Raw genomic sequence first — 15,235 nt, 5'->3', positions numbered from 1 at the left:
CCAGCCCACTTGCTTTCCCAGTGGGCAAGGAACTGTGCTGCCATGGCAGCAGACACGCTGCTGCCTCCCAGTTCTGCACTCTTATAGCTGTCATGCAAGAAGGCTGCCACTCACTCCCACCTGGCTTGAAGCCTCCCCTGCTACAATCAGATGGTGAGGGGTTGCTGCCAGCCCCCAGCTTTCCATCCCTGGCATCCAGGAGGAGGAGCAGGAGCCCCCACAACCATGCCCAGTTTTAAAGTAGACTATGAACTGCCAGCCTGCCCCCCCCCGGCGGGGCTCAGGGAGAGGGTGGCAGTGGTAGCCACCACTGCTGGCATGGAGGGGCATTCCTTCCAACTCCTAGCCTGCTTTTAAAGCAGGCTTACACCCTAGTGAACAAACAAGCATGTTTATTCTACAGTTGGGCTACAGCTGTTCATTACTCTGCTCATCTTCCTTTTTGTCCAGTTGGCAGCATTGTGTTTAGTCCTCTTTGTCTTGTAGACAGCATTCTCACCCCCTCCCTATGGAGAATGTCAAGGAGCCATTGGGGCCACAAGAACAATCAAGAGTGAATGATCTTCCTCCCCTGGAGGCTACACAGTATTGGATGCATACGGTGGTATGACTTACTTGAAGAAATACTAGCATGCCTTGGCATAGAATATACAAAATTAATTTTCAATTTATAACTGTAGACCTTCATTAGAATACCACAATACATCATTATGATGAACTCTGGCCCTAAAATAATTAATCTTCCTTCTCCAAAACAAAGGACACCAATTGAAGAAAGTTGCATTTGCAGCCGTCAAAGAAGAAATTTAAAATACTACTGTATGATTTAATAATTGTCTGCTGCTTTACGGTTCTTTTGTCAAGTTCCTAACATCCTGTTCCCGGTGCAATGGAACCATGAGATAGATTTCATCTTCCTGTTGAGGAGGTGGCATTGCAGAAAAATCGCAGCCGAGCTATATAATTCAAGGAGTCAGCATGGTGTTGAAGCATCAGCAAATTAGCCTGTAAGTCTTAAGACTGCGAAGAATAAGAAAACATCTTTTCCAAAGAGAATGAATTATCTCTGTAGTTTGGTAAGTGGCAAGAAGCTGGTTTATCTTGGAAGACTGGGGGCCATTTCGCACAGAGCTCAAAGTTGCTATTTGGTTGCCGTTTGTGAAAGCGCTACTTCAAGTAGCGAAATGTAACTAGCCGTGCCCGTAACGCACAGCTGCGGTTTTTGCGGAATTTGGCACTTTCACTTCTCGCCACTTTCGTAACCCACAGGCTTCCGGTTCTCCGTCTTATCGCTACAAAGGAGGTCCCTTTTTAGCGCTTCTGGCCTCCCGTGCCCGTCAATCAAACTGCAGGCACACCTTTGACCTCGACCCTGAAGCCGAACTTGTCGGGGTTCCCTTTTTTTTTAAAAAACCCAGGAAACCCCGTAGCAACGCGTTATCGTCCGATCATTGGCGCCCTTGGAACGTGTTTTCTATTGTTTTCTAGGAACCAGATGCATTGACATGTTTGATTGGTTAATCCCCGCCCACAGTACACGCCCACAGGTTACCTGCTTATATGCACCTGGGCAGACACGCGGTCGGCCTCACTCTTTTGTTTGCGTAGCCTACTGCCCGCAGCACAGGTCAACGTTGCAATGGAGAGGCTTATTTTTCAATTGCTGGCTTACATGCTCGCGGTGGTCCAGCGCATGAATACCGCCTTGTCGCGTCGGACGTATGCTATCGCGGAGTACCGAGAACGGGTGGCCGGAACGCTGACCAGCAGCAGAAGACGTTCTGTAAGGGTAACCATGGCGGCCAAGAAACGCTGGCAAGCTCTGGCAGAGGTCCGGTTCCCCCCCCGGTTCTGGGTGGACGAACGATCCTCTGACTGGTGGGAGAATTTTGTGTGGACTCGCTGGGATGATGACCACTGGATTGCCAACTTCAGGATGTCGAGGGGGACATTTTTTGAACTCGTGGAGGCTCTACGTGGACGCATGGAGAGGCAAGTCACTGGCATGCGGCGCCCCGTTCCAGTTGAAAAAAGGGTGGCTGCCGCATTGTGGTACTTGGCCACCCCTCAGTACTTCCGGACAGTAGCCCAGCAATTCGGACTCGGAGTCACTACGGTTGGCGATATCCTTAAGGAGTTCTGCCTCGCCATGGAGGCGGAATTGTTCAGCAAAGTCGTGTGCCTCGGAGACCGGCTTGGAGCGGTGAGTGTCATTCCATCCCCTTTGCCCTTTAAATTTTTTTTCTTGTTTGACAGGTCAGCAACGAAGACGCGATACACCCCACGCTGACATGCCATGGCTTATATTCTTTTCTTTCCCTTATTCCAGAGTATGGACGGGTTTGCCAGGCTTGGATTCCCGCATTGTTTTGCGGCCGTCGATGGAAGCCACATCCCTATCCGTGCCCCCGGGGGAAGCATAAAAGAGTACGGGAACAGGAAGGACTTTTGCTCTGTTCTCCTGCAAGGAACAGTGGACTTCTCCGGCCGGTTTATCGATGCCGAGGTGGGGTGGAGTGGCAGGAGGCATGATGCCCTTGTTTTCAGGGAATCCAACCTCAGGAAAGCCATGGACGAAGGGGTCTTTGTTCCAGGAAACCCCACCGCCACCATTGAGGGCGTGCGTGTGCCGGCGTTGGTCCTCGGGGACGGAGCCTACCCATTACGACGCTGGCTCATGACTCCCTACAAGCGGCCAAGGACGGACGTGCAGAGCCACTACAACCTCAGTCACTCCCGGGCAAGGAATGTAGTGGAGCGTGCCTTTGGACGTTTGAAGTCACGGTTCCGTTGTTTAATGTCACGACTCCATGTACATATTGACAATGTGACTCCGCTGATAATCGCATGTGTGATTTTGCACAACATATGCGAGGACAAGGGACATAACATCCCCTTCCCTGAGGACGAACCTGAACCTGTAGTCCTTCAGGATACACAGGACATCCCTGAAGCAAGGAGAAAAAGGATATATGCTGAGGGGTGCAAGGTTCGGGACGCCATAGCCACCCACATCTACAGAAACAGGAGGCGTGTTTAATTGTTTTTCCTACTCTGTTGTTGAATAAAGTTTTGTGTTCTTTGTTTAACCTTGTCTTGTGCGGTTTGTGTACTTTGCCAGCAAAAAAACGGGGATTCTCTGGTCCAAAAGCACTTTGACAGCCCTAAATGCTAACTCCCCACTGAAATTGACAAACACAATACGGAAGCGCTGAATGGGGAAAGTTCGGGGAGGCGGGTAGCCAGGAAGTATTGGCGACCCCTGTCAAACCGGAGGATCAATCCACTCATGTTCCAAGGAATAATTTTATTGGTGGGCAGCTTTGATACATTTAAAAAACGGGGTGGTCGATCGGAGCAACGCACGTTCGTTCCCTAACCGTCATTCCGAAGATGCCGAAGCCACGGAAGGGCTCCTTCTGGCAGCGCGCCGAGGCTGAGGCACTTCTGGAGCTGGTGCTACAATCAAAAAGTGTTGGCCGCCTAATGGCCAGCACCCATTGCCACACCAAGGGTGCCTACCTGGTGTTGGCTTCAAAGCTGAGGGAGAGGGGCTATGTCCGGACCTGGGAGCAGGTCCGGACAAAATTCAAGCGCCTTAAGCTGGACTTCCTAAACAGTCTGGAACAGTGGGGGGGGATCCCGCAGCCAAGTGGGAGGACGGTCTTCCACGACCAGATGGTGAAAATATGGGAGAAGGCTGGGAAGCCCCCCCTGGACATGAGGAGGCATATGGGTGAGTGCTGCCCTCGTTGTGTTTTGCCCTTAAACATGCATGGAATGACTAGCTGCCTCTTTCCCCTACTGTCCCCAATGAAATTCGAGAAAGTATTTAGATGCTGTCAACCCCCTCAGACTTAGCCAGCCAGTACTGTAGAACCACTTTGGTTATGCGCTTAGACTCTAACTGTGGTGTGTCCACCAGCTGTGTTTCATCTCTGTTTTGTGTGCTTTTAATTATGATTTGTCTTTTTCTTTGCCCAGCCACACAATCACCATCCAAGCTGGCAACAGCACCTGAGCGTGAGGAGGGGGAGGAAGAGGGACCTTCCACCTCGGGACAGGCTGCAGGTGAGAGTTTTATGTCTGTGAGGGAGACCCATGTGTGTGTACCCACACGGAGCCATATGGGAGCCTGATGTGATGCTTCCTTTTGGAGTGTGATCAAATTCTTTGTTTGATTTCTATAGCTGAAACTGTGGAGGCAAGGCTGCGTGCCATGGAGGCCAGAGTTACTTCCCTGGAGGCTCAAGTGGCGGAGCTGAAAGGGGAGATTGAGCAGCACAGGCAACAGAGGGAGGCGGAAGAGCGTAGGTTATGTTCCCCACTGCCCAACTCTTCTCACACTGTGGCTAAGGCCACTTAAAAGTGTATGCATGTAAACTAAAGAAATTTGAAAATATGTGTGGTACTAATGTGTACTTTTTCTCCCTCCCCACAGTTAAGAAGAAGGAGGACGAAGAGCTCTTCCGGCGCAAAGTTAGGGGGACCGTGGGACGGCTGTGCAGGAGAGTTAGGGCGATGGAAGGGGCTGGGGAGGGGAGCGGTGGGACCTGAGTTTTGTTTCCTGTTTGTGTTTTGGGGTAGGGGTTGGGGGGGGGGGGCTCCAAGTTTCATTCCCCAATGTTTTTCCCCTGTTAAATGTATACTTTTGTTAAAAAAAATTGGTTTTCCAGGGGGGTGGGGGGTGGTGGTGCTGGTGGGGCTCCAAGTTTCATTCCCTAATGTTTTTCCCCTGTTAAATGTATACTTTTGTTAAAAAAAATTGGTTTTCCAGGGGGGTGGGGGGTGGTGGTGCTGGTGGGGCTCCAAGTTTCATTCCCTAATGTTTTTCCCCTGTTAAAATGTTTTTTAAAATAAAATGTTATTGCAAATTTTATAACAAGACTCCAGTGTGACTTCTTAAACTCGCACATATTTAACCCCACACCACACTCCTAAAACTCCTTGAACTAACACCCCTCCAACCTCCAACCCACACAGCAGAACCACAATATACACAATCACTAGAGAGGCCGCTTTCAGCCTTGCAGATTCTACAGTAGGGTACACAGAGACAGAGTCAAAAATATAAACTTTATTCAACAAACAACAAAACACAGATAACATGAAATAGAAAAAGTGGGCAAAACTAGGAGGGGGAGTACTTGTCTGCTGGTTTTATTTTTCTCTTTCCGAGAATAGTCCTCCTTCTTGTTTGGGTGGAGGCATTCTGAGAGGGAGTCGGTGGGGTGGGTGCTGGAAGTGGTGGTGTTGGTGTGGGTGGTGGTGGGGGGGCGATTTGTGGAGGGTAGGCCCTTTCCATGACCGCTACAGCCCTCTCCATGAGTCTCCTTATCAGACGCACCTCCTCCACGCCTTCGCGTAGGATTTGGTTTGTCTCTCTAAGGACTGCCCTCAATTTTCTCCCCTCCTGGGCAATGAGTGTGAGCATGGCTTGGTCAGCGGCCGCGGCACGCCGTGACTCCTCATAGCAGTGCTCAAGGAGCCTCTCTCCCACGCTTGTCAAGACGGAGACGCGCCTCAGCCTGCCGCGTTCCCTCGTAAGCCTCTCCTCTGCTGGGAGCGCACCTCTAGGTGGTGGGCTGCCTGGAGCCAGGGGTGGTTCCTCCTCCTCATCTGAAAGAACCTCTGTTGGCAAAAAATGAGAAACAAAACTGTTAGTAACATCCAAAAAGTCAAAACACACCATGGTGGACATGGTGTTCTTTTTTGTCCCCGTGTTTTCCTGCCAAGAATTTAAACAATCCCCGGCGAGCACATGGCTATTGTTTGTTTGCCCATGGTGTGCTTTTACTTTTGCCTACTTGCACAGCAGGACTCTCAACAATTAAAAGGGAGCACATGGTTAGTGCCTAGCGACATTGTCCTGCAGCTATGGCTCGAAAGGAACAGGTCATGCACGCTCACCATCTTGAATCTGTATCCGCCTGCGCCGGGCAGGAGGTCCAAGCACCCTAGGCTGTTCCTCCTCCTGTGTTCCGGGTATGAAATCTGCAAAAAAAGGAAAAAAAACAGATCTAGGACCAAAGGGTGGCAAAGCCAGCTTCAAAGCCTACACCAGCAACGCAGAGGGACTCTCTTCTTTCTCTTAGCAGTGCTGCTGCCCTGCACAAACAGAAAAGCACAAAGCAGTTAAAACAGCCCCCCCCCCTATTTTTACTAATACCTACCAATGTTAGTTGATGCCCCCGAATCACTATCCACGTCAGGTGCTGCTGGAGACTCTAGGGGCCCCGTCCCTGGCAACTGTGTCTCTGTGGACAAGAGCAGAAAATAGTGAAAAACGAGCAAGCATACACCATGAACCACAAAGCAAGCTCCCAAAGTTGTGAGCCAAAGTACTGCAGAAGGCCTATGGGCGAGGCATGCTGCAAATATTTTGGGGCTGTTGGTTAAACATGACCGTTTCAAATACTAACCACATCAAGCACTCCACAGCCAACCATCTTAATAAATCTTTTAAAAATTAAAATTAAATTATAAAATTAAAACCGTTTCAAATAGTAACCACAGCAAGCACTCCACAGCCTACCTTCTTTTAAAATCTTTTAAAAATTAAATTATAAAATTATAAAATTAAAACCGTTTCAAATAGTAACCACAGCAAGCACTCCACAGCCTACCTTCTTTTAAAATCTTTTAAAAATTAAATTATAAAATTATAAAATTAAAACCGTTTCAAATAGTAACCACAGCAAGCTCTCCACAGCCTACCGTATTATGCGTTGCAACGAACACACGAGAAAACGATGCCCAAACGTCAGAACACACATTTGCTTAAAAGGAAATATAAAATAAAAAGAAAATCACTTACCGGAGGCAAGGGGCGTTTGCTCAGGAGCCTCCTCTGGCTCCCCAGGAACGATGGCGATCAGGTCCAGCGTTACCGATTCCGCGGCTCGTTGCTGGACGGGGGGTGGAGGGCGAAAGCTGGAGGAGGTTCCCTCGCCGGGATCCTCCTCAGCGGGTGGTTCCTCGACCGGGGCAGCCGGCTTCCGAACCACCTTAAGGCTCCGGCCGACGCGCTTCGGCCTGCCGGATCCTTCCCCGTCCCCGTACAGCTGGCGCTGCTCCTCGAAGTAGGGGCAGGTCACCTTTTCGTTGCCGGAACCCTTGTTATGGTTCACGGCTCTCATGTACTCTGCCCTCATTGTCTTCGTCTTCGACCGGCATTCAAGGCCGGTCCTGTTGTGGCCCAGGGCGCGCATCTTAATAGCCACTTGTTCAAAAACCTCCCTATTCCTGTGGGAGGACTGGAACGCGTCCTGGATTTTCTCCTCCGAGAAAATCCCGATCAGGTCCCTGATCTCCGCGTCCCTCCAAGTTGGGCCACGGCCGGTTGCAGGGACGGACGAGGCTTGAGAAGACGATTCCATGTTGCTTTTGCTAGTAGCTGAGCAAAATGGTGGTGGGAGGTGCAGGGTGCAACGGATCATATACCTTCCCGCACACAAAGACAAAGGGACTAGCCGGCTCCTGATTGGTGGAGGGCAGCAGGGGACACGCACATTGGCCACATCAGGTCACATGTCACGTTCAAAACTCCTCGCGCGGGAACAGGATCTGCTCCTAATGGCCAGATTGGCGCCCTTGTTGTTTGACTTAACGCATGCGCGTATTCGTTTACACGCGAGAAGAGCAGTTTGAACATGCAGCGGGAGCCATTTTAGGAAAATGTCCGCCATTACACAAACGCATGCCGGTGTTCAACCGAGAGCAAGTGCGGCAGTACTCGGCAGTTCCCCAATAATATTCACCAGCCACAGCATAAATCAACCAAACATGACATGTAACTGGCGTACGTTCGTTGGCACGCTCAGAGGAATGTTTTTTAAAATGAACGGGGGACGGCGACTCCGCTTGCCGGATGTCTAGCCGCCAATGGAAGGGGTTGTCCGCACCCAAGCACAAGCACGCACCGGGAACCACACAAAGACCCACTACACATAAGCCGCCCCTCATGATATCACCTCGAATCATGTCTATTGAACCCCTGTAAGCTAAGCAGGAGACTGCGAGCGGCGACCGTTCGTTGGCACGCTCAGAGGAAAATTTTTTAAAATGAACGGGGGACGGCAACTCCGCTTGCCGGAGGTCTAGCCGCCAATGGAAGGGGTTGTCCGCACCCAAGCACAAGCACGCACTGGGAACCACACAAAGACCCACTACACATAAGCCGCCCCTCATGAAATCACCACGAATCATGTCTATTGAACCCCTCTAAGCTAAGCAGGAGACTGCGAACGGCGAATGTTCGTTGGCACGCTCAGAGGAAAATTTTTTAAAATGCTCCCTGTACGTTGACTCCGCTAGGACTGGCCGATGGTAGACGGGGTTTTAAGCTTTGGGCAAATTTTGGGAACGTGACGGTGTGTGCCACTGTGCTTGTGAAAAACTCTTGTGGTGTCCGGGCAGAATTTCCGAAAGTGATCGTGCTTGAAAGCCAGTCGCTGTCCCGTTGCCTCGTAGATCCCCGCTCGCTCGGAGAAAAAAAAAATGGCGAACAGTTCGCCGGAAGTTTGGAGGACAGGCTCGGGAGGAGGGACTTTGAAGAACCCGCAACAATGGTAACGCACAGGTCTTTAGCGCTACTGTTGCAGATTGGTTGCAGGAGTGTATCGCTATCCGGAGGGTGAATCCAGTTTTCTGGATTCCCCTAGAAGCGCTACAACGAAGCGCTTTTTGCGGGTCGGTTTCAGGATTGTTGCAGATTGTTTACGACGTCGTGCGTTATGGCAAATTAGTAGCGTTTTCAATCAGCAACCATTGTGCTATTTTTAAGCCGTGGGAAATGCCCCTGGTTATTAATAGGCAGCTCCTTAGCTTTGTATGACTGCATTCAATGAAGATAGGTCAGGAATTCTTCGTGTCTCTTTTCACCCGTAGCATCTCTAACAGGATTTAGATGTGTTTGGTAATTAATTATATCAGGGATCACACCAGGCTCTTTAATCCTTTTTGTGCATCTCCAAGCAGTTAGACATGCTTGGGCAAGATAGTCTGCCTCCATCACCAAGACAGTGATAATTTACAAAACAGTCAAATTAAGTCAGACACTTCTGAAATTCAATTTTAAAGACTTGGAATATACTGATTTTGAGTCCACCGCATTTCACCAAATGGAAACCCAGCTTTGAGAAAGTTATCTAACTGCACCAAGAGTGTGTGTGTGTGTATAGATATAGATATAGATATCAAGAAAAAATTTTCACAGTCAGAGTAGTTCAGCAGTGGAATAGGCTGCCTAAGGAGGTGGTGAACTCCCCCTCACTGGCAGTCTTCAAGCAAAGGTTGGATACACACTTTTCTTGGATGCTTTAGGATGCTTAGGGCTGATCCTGCATTGAGCAGGGGGTTGGACTAGATGGCCTCTATGGGCCCTTCCAACTCTATGATTCTATGATTCTAAGTGAGCAGCACAGTTGCTAATTCTGCACGTTCTAATTCCAAGCCTGTGTTAGTGCTTTGGAACAAACAGAGGGCGGGAAGCTGCCCAGTGTGACTTCCCTTCACCTTGAAGTTATTCTAAGCTACAAGTGATTTTCTTCCCCATGATTTAGTCCCACTCCCAGTCTAAAAGCAGTCACTGCAGTGTTGCACATGGATTTAGACCACGGGTAGTCAAACTGCGGCTCTCCAGATGTCCATGGACTACAATTCCCATGAGCCCCTGCCAGCATTCTCTGTAGTCCATGGACATCTGGAGGGCTTTAGTTTTACTACCCCAGTTTGACTAACCCTGATTTAGACCAACAGGGAGAAGTTTCTGAGTTAGGCAGCAGAACAACTCCCTTGCAGTCTGCTTCCTCTACTAACTTGGATTTGGGAGACTCAGCATTGCCACTGCCAGACTAGGCCACAGCAGGTGCAAATATGCCACTTCCTAACAGCAACTGCAGAAAAGAAGAGCTGGGAGAAGCAACCCACACCGTTTACCTCTCCACTGTACATGTGTAGTTTAAGAATCTGACTTGTGGTACCCTCCACAACACAGATCCACCATCCCACATAATTAACGTAGGAAGCTGAATACTAAAACTGAAAATTATATAGTGTAGCCTAATGATTTGTAAACGAAAACTGTTAAACAAGAGGGCAACATCGTGATGTCAGGTCCAGATGTAATTTTCAGGGTATCCGCATTTTACTCTGCATTGCATCCCCTTGGAAAGCAACCCTCCCCCCCCCCAAAAAAAGGGAGGGCATATATTTGAATAAAACGTGTTCACTATCCAATGATTTCTGGAGTTTGTTTTGGACTTATCGCTATAGATATTCAGCATCTAAATCCTCCCGGTAGCATTATCATATATTGCCAAAAGCTAAGAGAGGATTTCATTTCAGAGCAAGAATTGTTTTTCCTCCCACAAGGCATTTAAACACAGTCATGTGAAATATGCAGATTAATTGAGACAGTGGCATATAGCACTGTCTGAAAAAACACTTTCTCCAGTCATGCATGTATGTGCAACTGTGTGAAGGAGCCCTGGAAAGCTATATTCAAAAAACAAACAGCCTCCACCAAAAACTCTATCACTTTTTTCCAATAACAGCTATACCTGTACATTCTTTATTTGTAAATGTGCAGTAGTAATTCAAGCAGATCTTCCATTTCAATTATTTTTAAACTGATTCTTGAATTATGGCTTTCAAAATCCATTTTTAAAGCTTTTACCTGCATATTCCAATTCCTAGCTCTAGTTCATAGTGGATAATTCTTAACAGGATTACTGTCTCCCAATTTTCTTTCTGCTTGCAGCAAACTATCAGCATTGCTCTGCTCATCTTCCTTTGCTGTAGACATGCTAATTTGAAGTGCTAAAGTTTGGTCCTGTTTCTTTTAACACAAAATTCAGACAGGACTTGACAGCTGAATCACCATTCATATTCCCCATTTTATTATCTCGTTGCTTATCTGTAATGAACTGTACAAAAATGCATATACTAGTACTCATTTCATATAAGGAGAATATTTATACCAGAGTAAAATAATCTCATTTTTTAATGTGTTACATACCAATATTTAAGTTCTTAGATTTAGAAGGCTGGTTAAAGTAACTAGCAATCCAATCACTGCATTTGGAATACAAATACGTAAGTCTGCGGAAAACTATTAAAATGAAAAACTTGCAATACGAGTTATTAAAGCTCTGTAATAGGTGAATAAATTCATATGCATCCCAGACAAAATAGAAAGACTCTGTGGACTGACATGTCTTGGATGGCATTATGCTCTCTGAATGATTACATTTTCAACTTGATGTTAATGCGGGATTCAGCATGAATCTCAAGTGTTGGTTCTGACCTATGATTCCAAGCTCTAGTTTTGGCCAAATCATAGGCTGCATCTTCTAGAAGAGTAGAAAGCTAGCAACTGTTGAACTTACTCTTGGCCACCTCTATATTTAAGTACTATTTATTATTGGCTATGCTATATGGTGCTGCCCACAAAAATGGTTCAAAAAGCACATGCTAAATCAATACAATGCAGAAACTGATATGCCAACCAGTAATAAATTTCTGAGCCCACTTCAAGATGTTGTCACAGGCTTCTAAAGACCCCAACTCACATAAAAACTTCTACTAGAAGGAGGATTCTATTACTCCCTCCTTAGATTATGTTGGAACAGTATCCTGGCTGAACATTAATAGGTGGTCTTTGACAGGACAAAGATCCACTTTGTTGACTCTTTGTTACATTGTATGTTTTGTTTATGTAATCAAGGTTTTGGAAATTTGTATGATGATTTAATTAGACTTCTAGTAGCTTCAATGGTACCCACATTAATTATTAAGTTGGGGGATTTAACAAGCAAGAGGGGTAACAACAGGATATCCACCAGCATATAACAGAGTTCTCCCCTTAGAAACTCTGAAAATGAACCAGACAAAATTGAAACTGAAATAGGTTTTTATTTAAGAACATAATCTAAGCAATCAAACCAGCACTCAAAATTAAAACTAACACAGAGACATAAGATCAGAAAAGCAGAGCTGAGATAGTTCAACAATGAAATATATGGGGGAAAGTATAAGCATAGCTACCATCTCGATGTGAAGAAGTCTGCATGAGAAACTACTAATGTCTTTGAATAAAGGTAAAGCCTGCAAATATATATGTCTGTGCATGCCAGATCCAAAGACACATGTCAAGGATGGTGGTGGGCCCACTCATAATGGGGGTATGCAGAGAACACACTCATACAATGAGCCTTAGATAGCAAGATTTACATCTTGAAGCTAAAGTTGAGCATTGCAGCCCATAAAACAATGCACTTGAAGTGATTATGCATGTAGGATAAAGAACTAGAAGGCAGGTGATGGTCTTATCTGTTCAGAGACAAAAAGTTCAGTGGAACTCCAGAGGTTTCCCAAAGTGGGAACAATAACTGTGATTGCCTTGAGAGGATTGCCCCATGGGATTTCCCATGAAAGACACAAATCTATGATTGCATTACTGGAGTGAGACTGAAAGCATAATCGGTTTCTTGACGACTCCTAAATTGTAGGACAAGATGAGGACTAGGTATGGCAGGCCATCAATGATTTCTCTAATTGAATTCTGCCAGGTAAAGGGATGGAATAAGGTTGTAGCACTGAAGTAATTAATTACACCATTAGGAGATCCATTGTGTTGCAGATATACATTGGTATTTTGAATGGGAAGAAAGAGTCAGCAGTTAACAGCAAACTGCGGGTTCACCATAACCTCACCCCAAAAGTCCTGTCAGCTCCTAGAAGCATGGCATCCAAGTGAAGGGTCCACTTCCCATTTCTCCTTGGGATTTGTAAAACACACAACAGACTGGGCAAAACTGACAACAATTTTTACATTTCAGTCAAGGAAAATGCTTGCATAGCAATGGCAGAGATGGGTGTTTGTGAGCAAACCTCCCCTCAAAGTAAGAAGGGATGTGGCCACTAACATCAAAAGGTCTATTACTTGGGTTAATAAGAACACCTGTCCATGATACTCGACTTCATCTCTGCTGCCAAAATGTTGATTACATGAAGCTGGAAAAATAATGAGTATTTGAATGTCAAATTTTGACTTGGTAAAGTCTGGAAAATAGTTATATTACCTAAATTAATCAAAATTGTGAGGTGGCAGATTAAAGCACTCAGTTTTCTCAGTCCTGGAAAACTTCCTTTGAGTTTGGGAGCTGAGAACTAAAAGTTATCTTTTGACTAGTAGACCTGTGCAATGCTAATATAAGAGAGAAAACTTGAAGTTAAACATTATGAAACAGTCAATTCTCCCTCCTTCCCACTCCAGCTCTCTCTATACATGCACTATTTATAATACTATAAAGGGCTCCAGTGAACAAATGCAAGTATTTATTATGTTATTTACCTATTAAACATTTATATCTGCTTCTCATGATGGCTCAAGGCAGCTTCCAAAAACAGTGAACAACCTTTTCAGTTAAAATGAAAAATATCAAACCCCCAAATACCTCCCAATGTTATAAATACAAGGCTATAAGCAGTTTTCTGAGTCCATTTGCACCCTTAAATCCAACAAAGTTTTATTCAAGGTATAAGCTTTCTGTCAAGTTTTTTTTCAGTTGCTAAGGCTTAGTGCAAAAGATTGTATTTATTTTGAAGCAAACAAGTGACTCCAAAAAGTATCTAGTCAATACTGGGGTATAATAGAAGAAGCACAGCATATAAACACTTTCCCCACACCCTGTCCCGTGCGAACCCAAAAAACGTGGGAGTTCTTCAAAGGGAACCGACCAGGCTGATAATGAGGTGTTTGAGGTTGTGTTGTAGCATTCTGGAGATAGGGAGGATGGATTGGGGGTGGGGAAGGTGTGAAGAAAGTTGGGCGCAATAACCCTCTGCGAATACACATCAAACTAGACCTACACATCAAACAGAATCAAAACAAATGGCAGAAGCATAGCATTCTGATATCCTACACCTCTAAATTTATCCTCCCCCCACCAAGTCATGGAGTTTTAGAGGGTATGCATAGAGAAACTCTATGAACCAACTTGGGGGCCCACACATGAGAAGTGTCCATTGACTCCTGGTCACCCACAGGGAATTCATTCCAGTCAACTAGGTACTGGAGCTTTCTCCAATGCATTCCAGAGTCCCAAGATCTTGTTGACTTCATCGTGAGTGTGTTCATCTACATAGATAGGGAATGTTAAATGCTTAAGTTACTCTTGACCGTTTTTGACTTTCACTCTATAAGATGCTTACTTCAGGTTCAATTTGGGCTGCCCTGGTGCTCTTCTTGGCCATCTTGCTGGCATGGCAGCTCCACCATCTTGACCACTCAGAAGCAGGTCTCCATGTCTCCAGCTAGGCGTACCCAGACCATGAGGATCGTGGGATTCAGCTGTTCCATGCACTGGCAGAGGACATCAAGATGCAAACCTTCCCAGAAGAACTGGATCTTAGTCACCTCATTGCCAGGCGACGGTATTCCAGAAGGTACTGGAAGACCATCTTTGTTCTCCAATGAAGGCAATGCAGCTGCTCCCGGACCAGTTTGGTATGGAATGGGTAATCAAAGTGCCTCCACAGAGTTTGCAACAACAGGTCACAGTCCTGTAGCTCTGGAACATCGAAGTCACAGAGGCTCACATACCAATCAGACACATCTTTCTCTAGGAAGTGTATTTGGGAGGCCCCATGTGGGAAAGCGGCCCCACAATCATACATGTAGACCTGAACCTGCACCAGGAAAAACGACAGCTTCCTAGACATCCTGTCAAAATAGGTTTGTGGTTTCCATGCCTTTGCTAGAATACCAGGTACCGAAATGGGGGGTGCACCCGTGTCACCTAACAGAGCCTGCTAGGACAAAGTGGTCGCCATCAAAGTGACTGCCACAGTGATGGTGGTCAAAGTCTCCATGGTGCACCCTGCAGCCATGAAAATGGTTGTCCTCGGTTTTGTGGAAATAGCTGTGAAATAGCTCAGCAAACACCAAGGCCAAATTCTTGTTGTCACAGAAAAGCCCTGCCAGTGCACCCATGATCTTGCCTAGCTGTGTGCTGAATTTGGCTCGCATCTCTACCATCTCCCATCGCACAGCTACCTCTCGCTCCCCAATCATTCTCAGCTGGTTGCAACCCACATGCTCCTTCCAGTCAGTGAGGTTGCAATTGTAGAACATGGACATCCGGAGTCCCTGACAATCAGTCATGTACATCTCCACCTCAGCCACAACACCCCCATGCTTCCAGTTTGGGGTGCTGACAATGCAGTGAGT

At 46.6% G+C, this 15,235-nt stretch overlaps 2 protein-coding genes across 6 annotated transcripts in view; both read right to left on the bottom strand.

Annotated features, from left to right (window-relative positions):
* DIAPH2 (diaphanous related formin 2) overlaps positions 1-15,235 on the bottom strand; it is a 420,337-nt gene that overhangs the window by 362,660 nt on the left and 42,442 nt on the right. The window lies entirely within an intron of this gene.
* On the bottom strand, positions 4,383-14,727 carry LOC143823026 (uncharacterized). Its single transcript, XM_077308825.1, has 4 exons — positions 14,431-14,727; positions 6,174-6,417; positions 5,911-5,994; positions 4,383-5,631 (listed from the first exon to the last, which is right to left on the bottom strand). Exons 1-4 carry the CDS (start codon positions 14,725-14,727, stop codon positions 5,132-5,134), a joined length of 1,125 nt encoding a protein of 374 aa, XP_077164940.1. The 3' UTR covers positions 4,383-5,131.

Source organism: Paroedura picta, chromosome 13, assembly GCF_049243985.1.
Source record: "Paroedura picta isolate Pp20150507F chromosome 13, Ppicta_v3.0, whole genome shotgun sequence".
Taxonomy (NCBI): Eukaryota; Metazoa; Chordata; class Lepidosauria; order Squamata; family Gekkonidae; genus Paroedura; species Paroedura picta.
The sequence above is the reverse complement of the archived record's forward strand: the minus strand, read 5'-3'. Positions and strand labels throughout refer to the sequence as shown.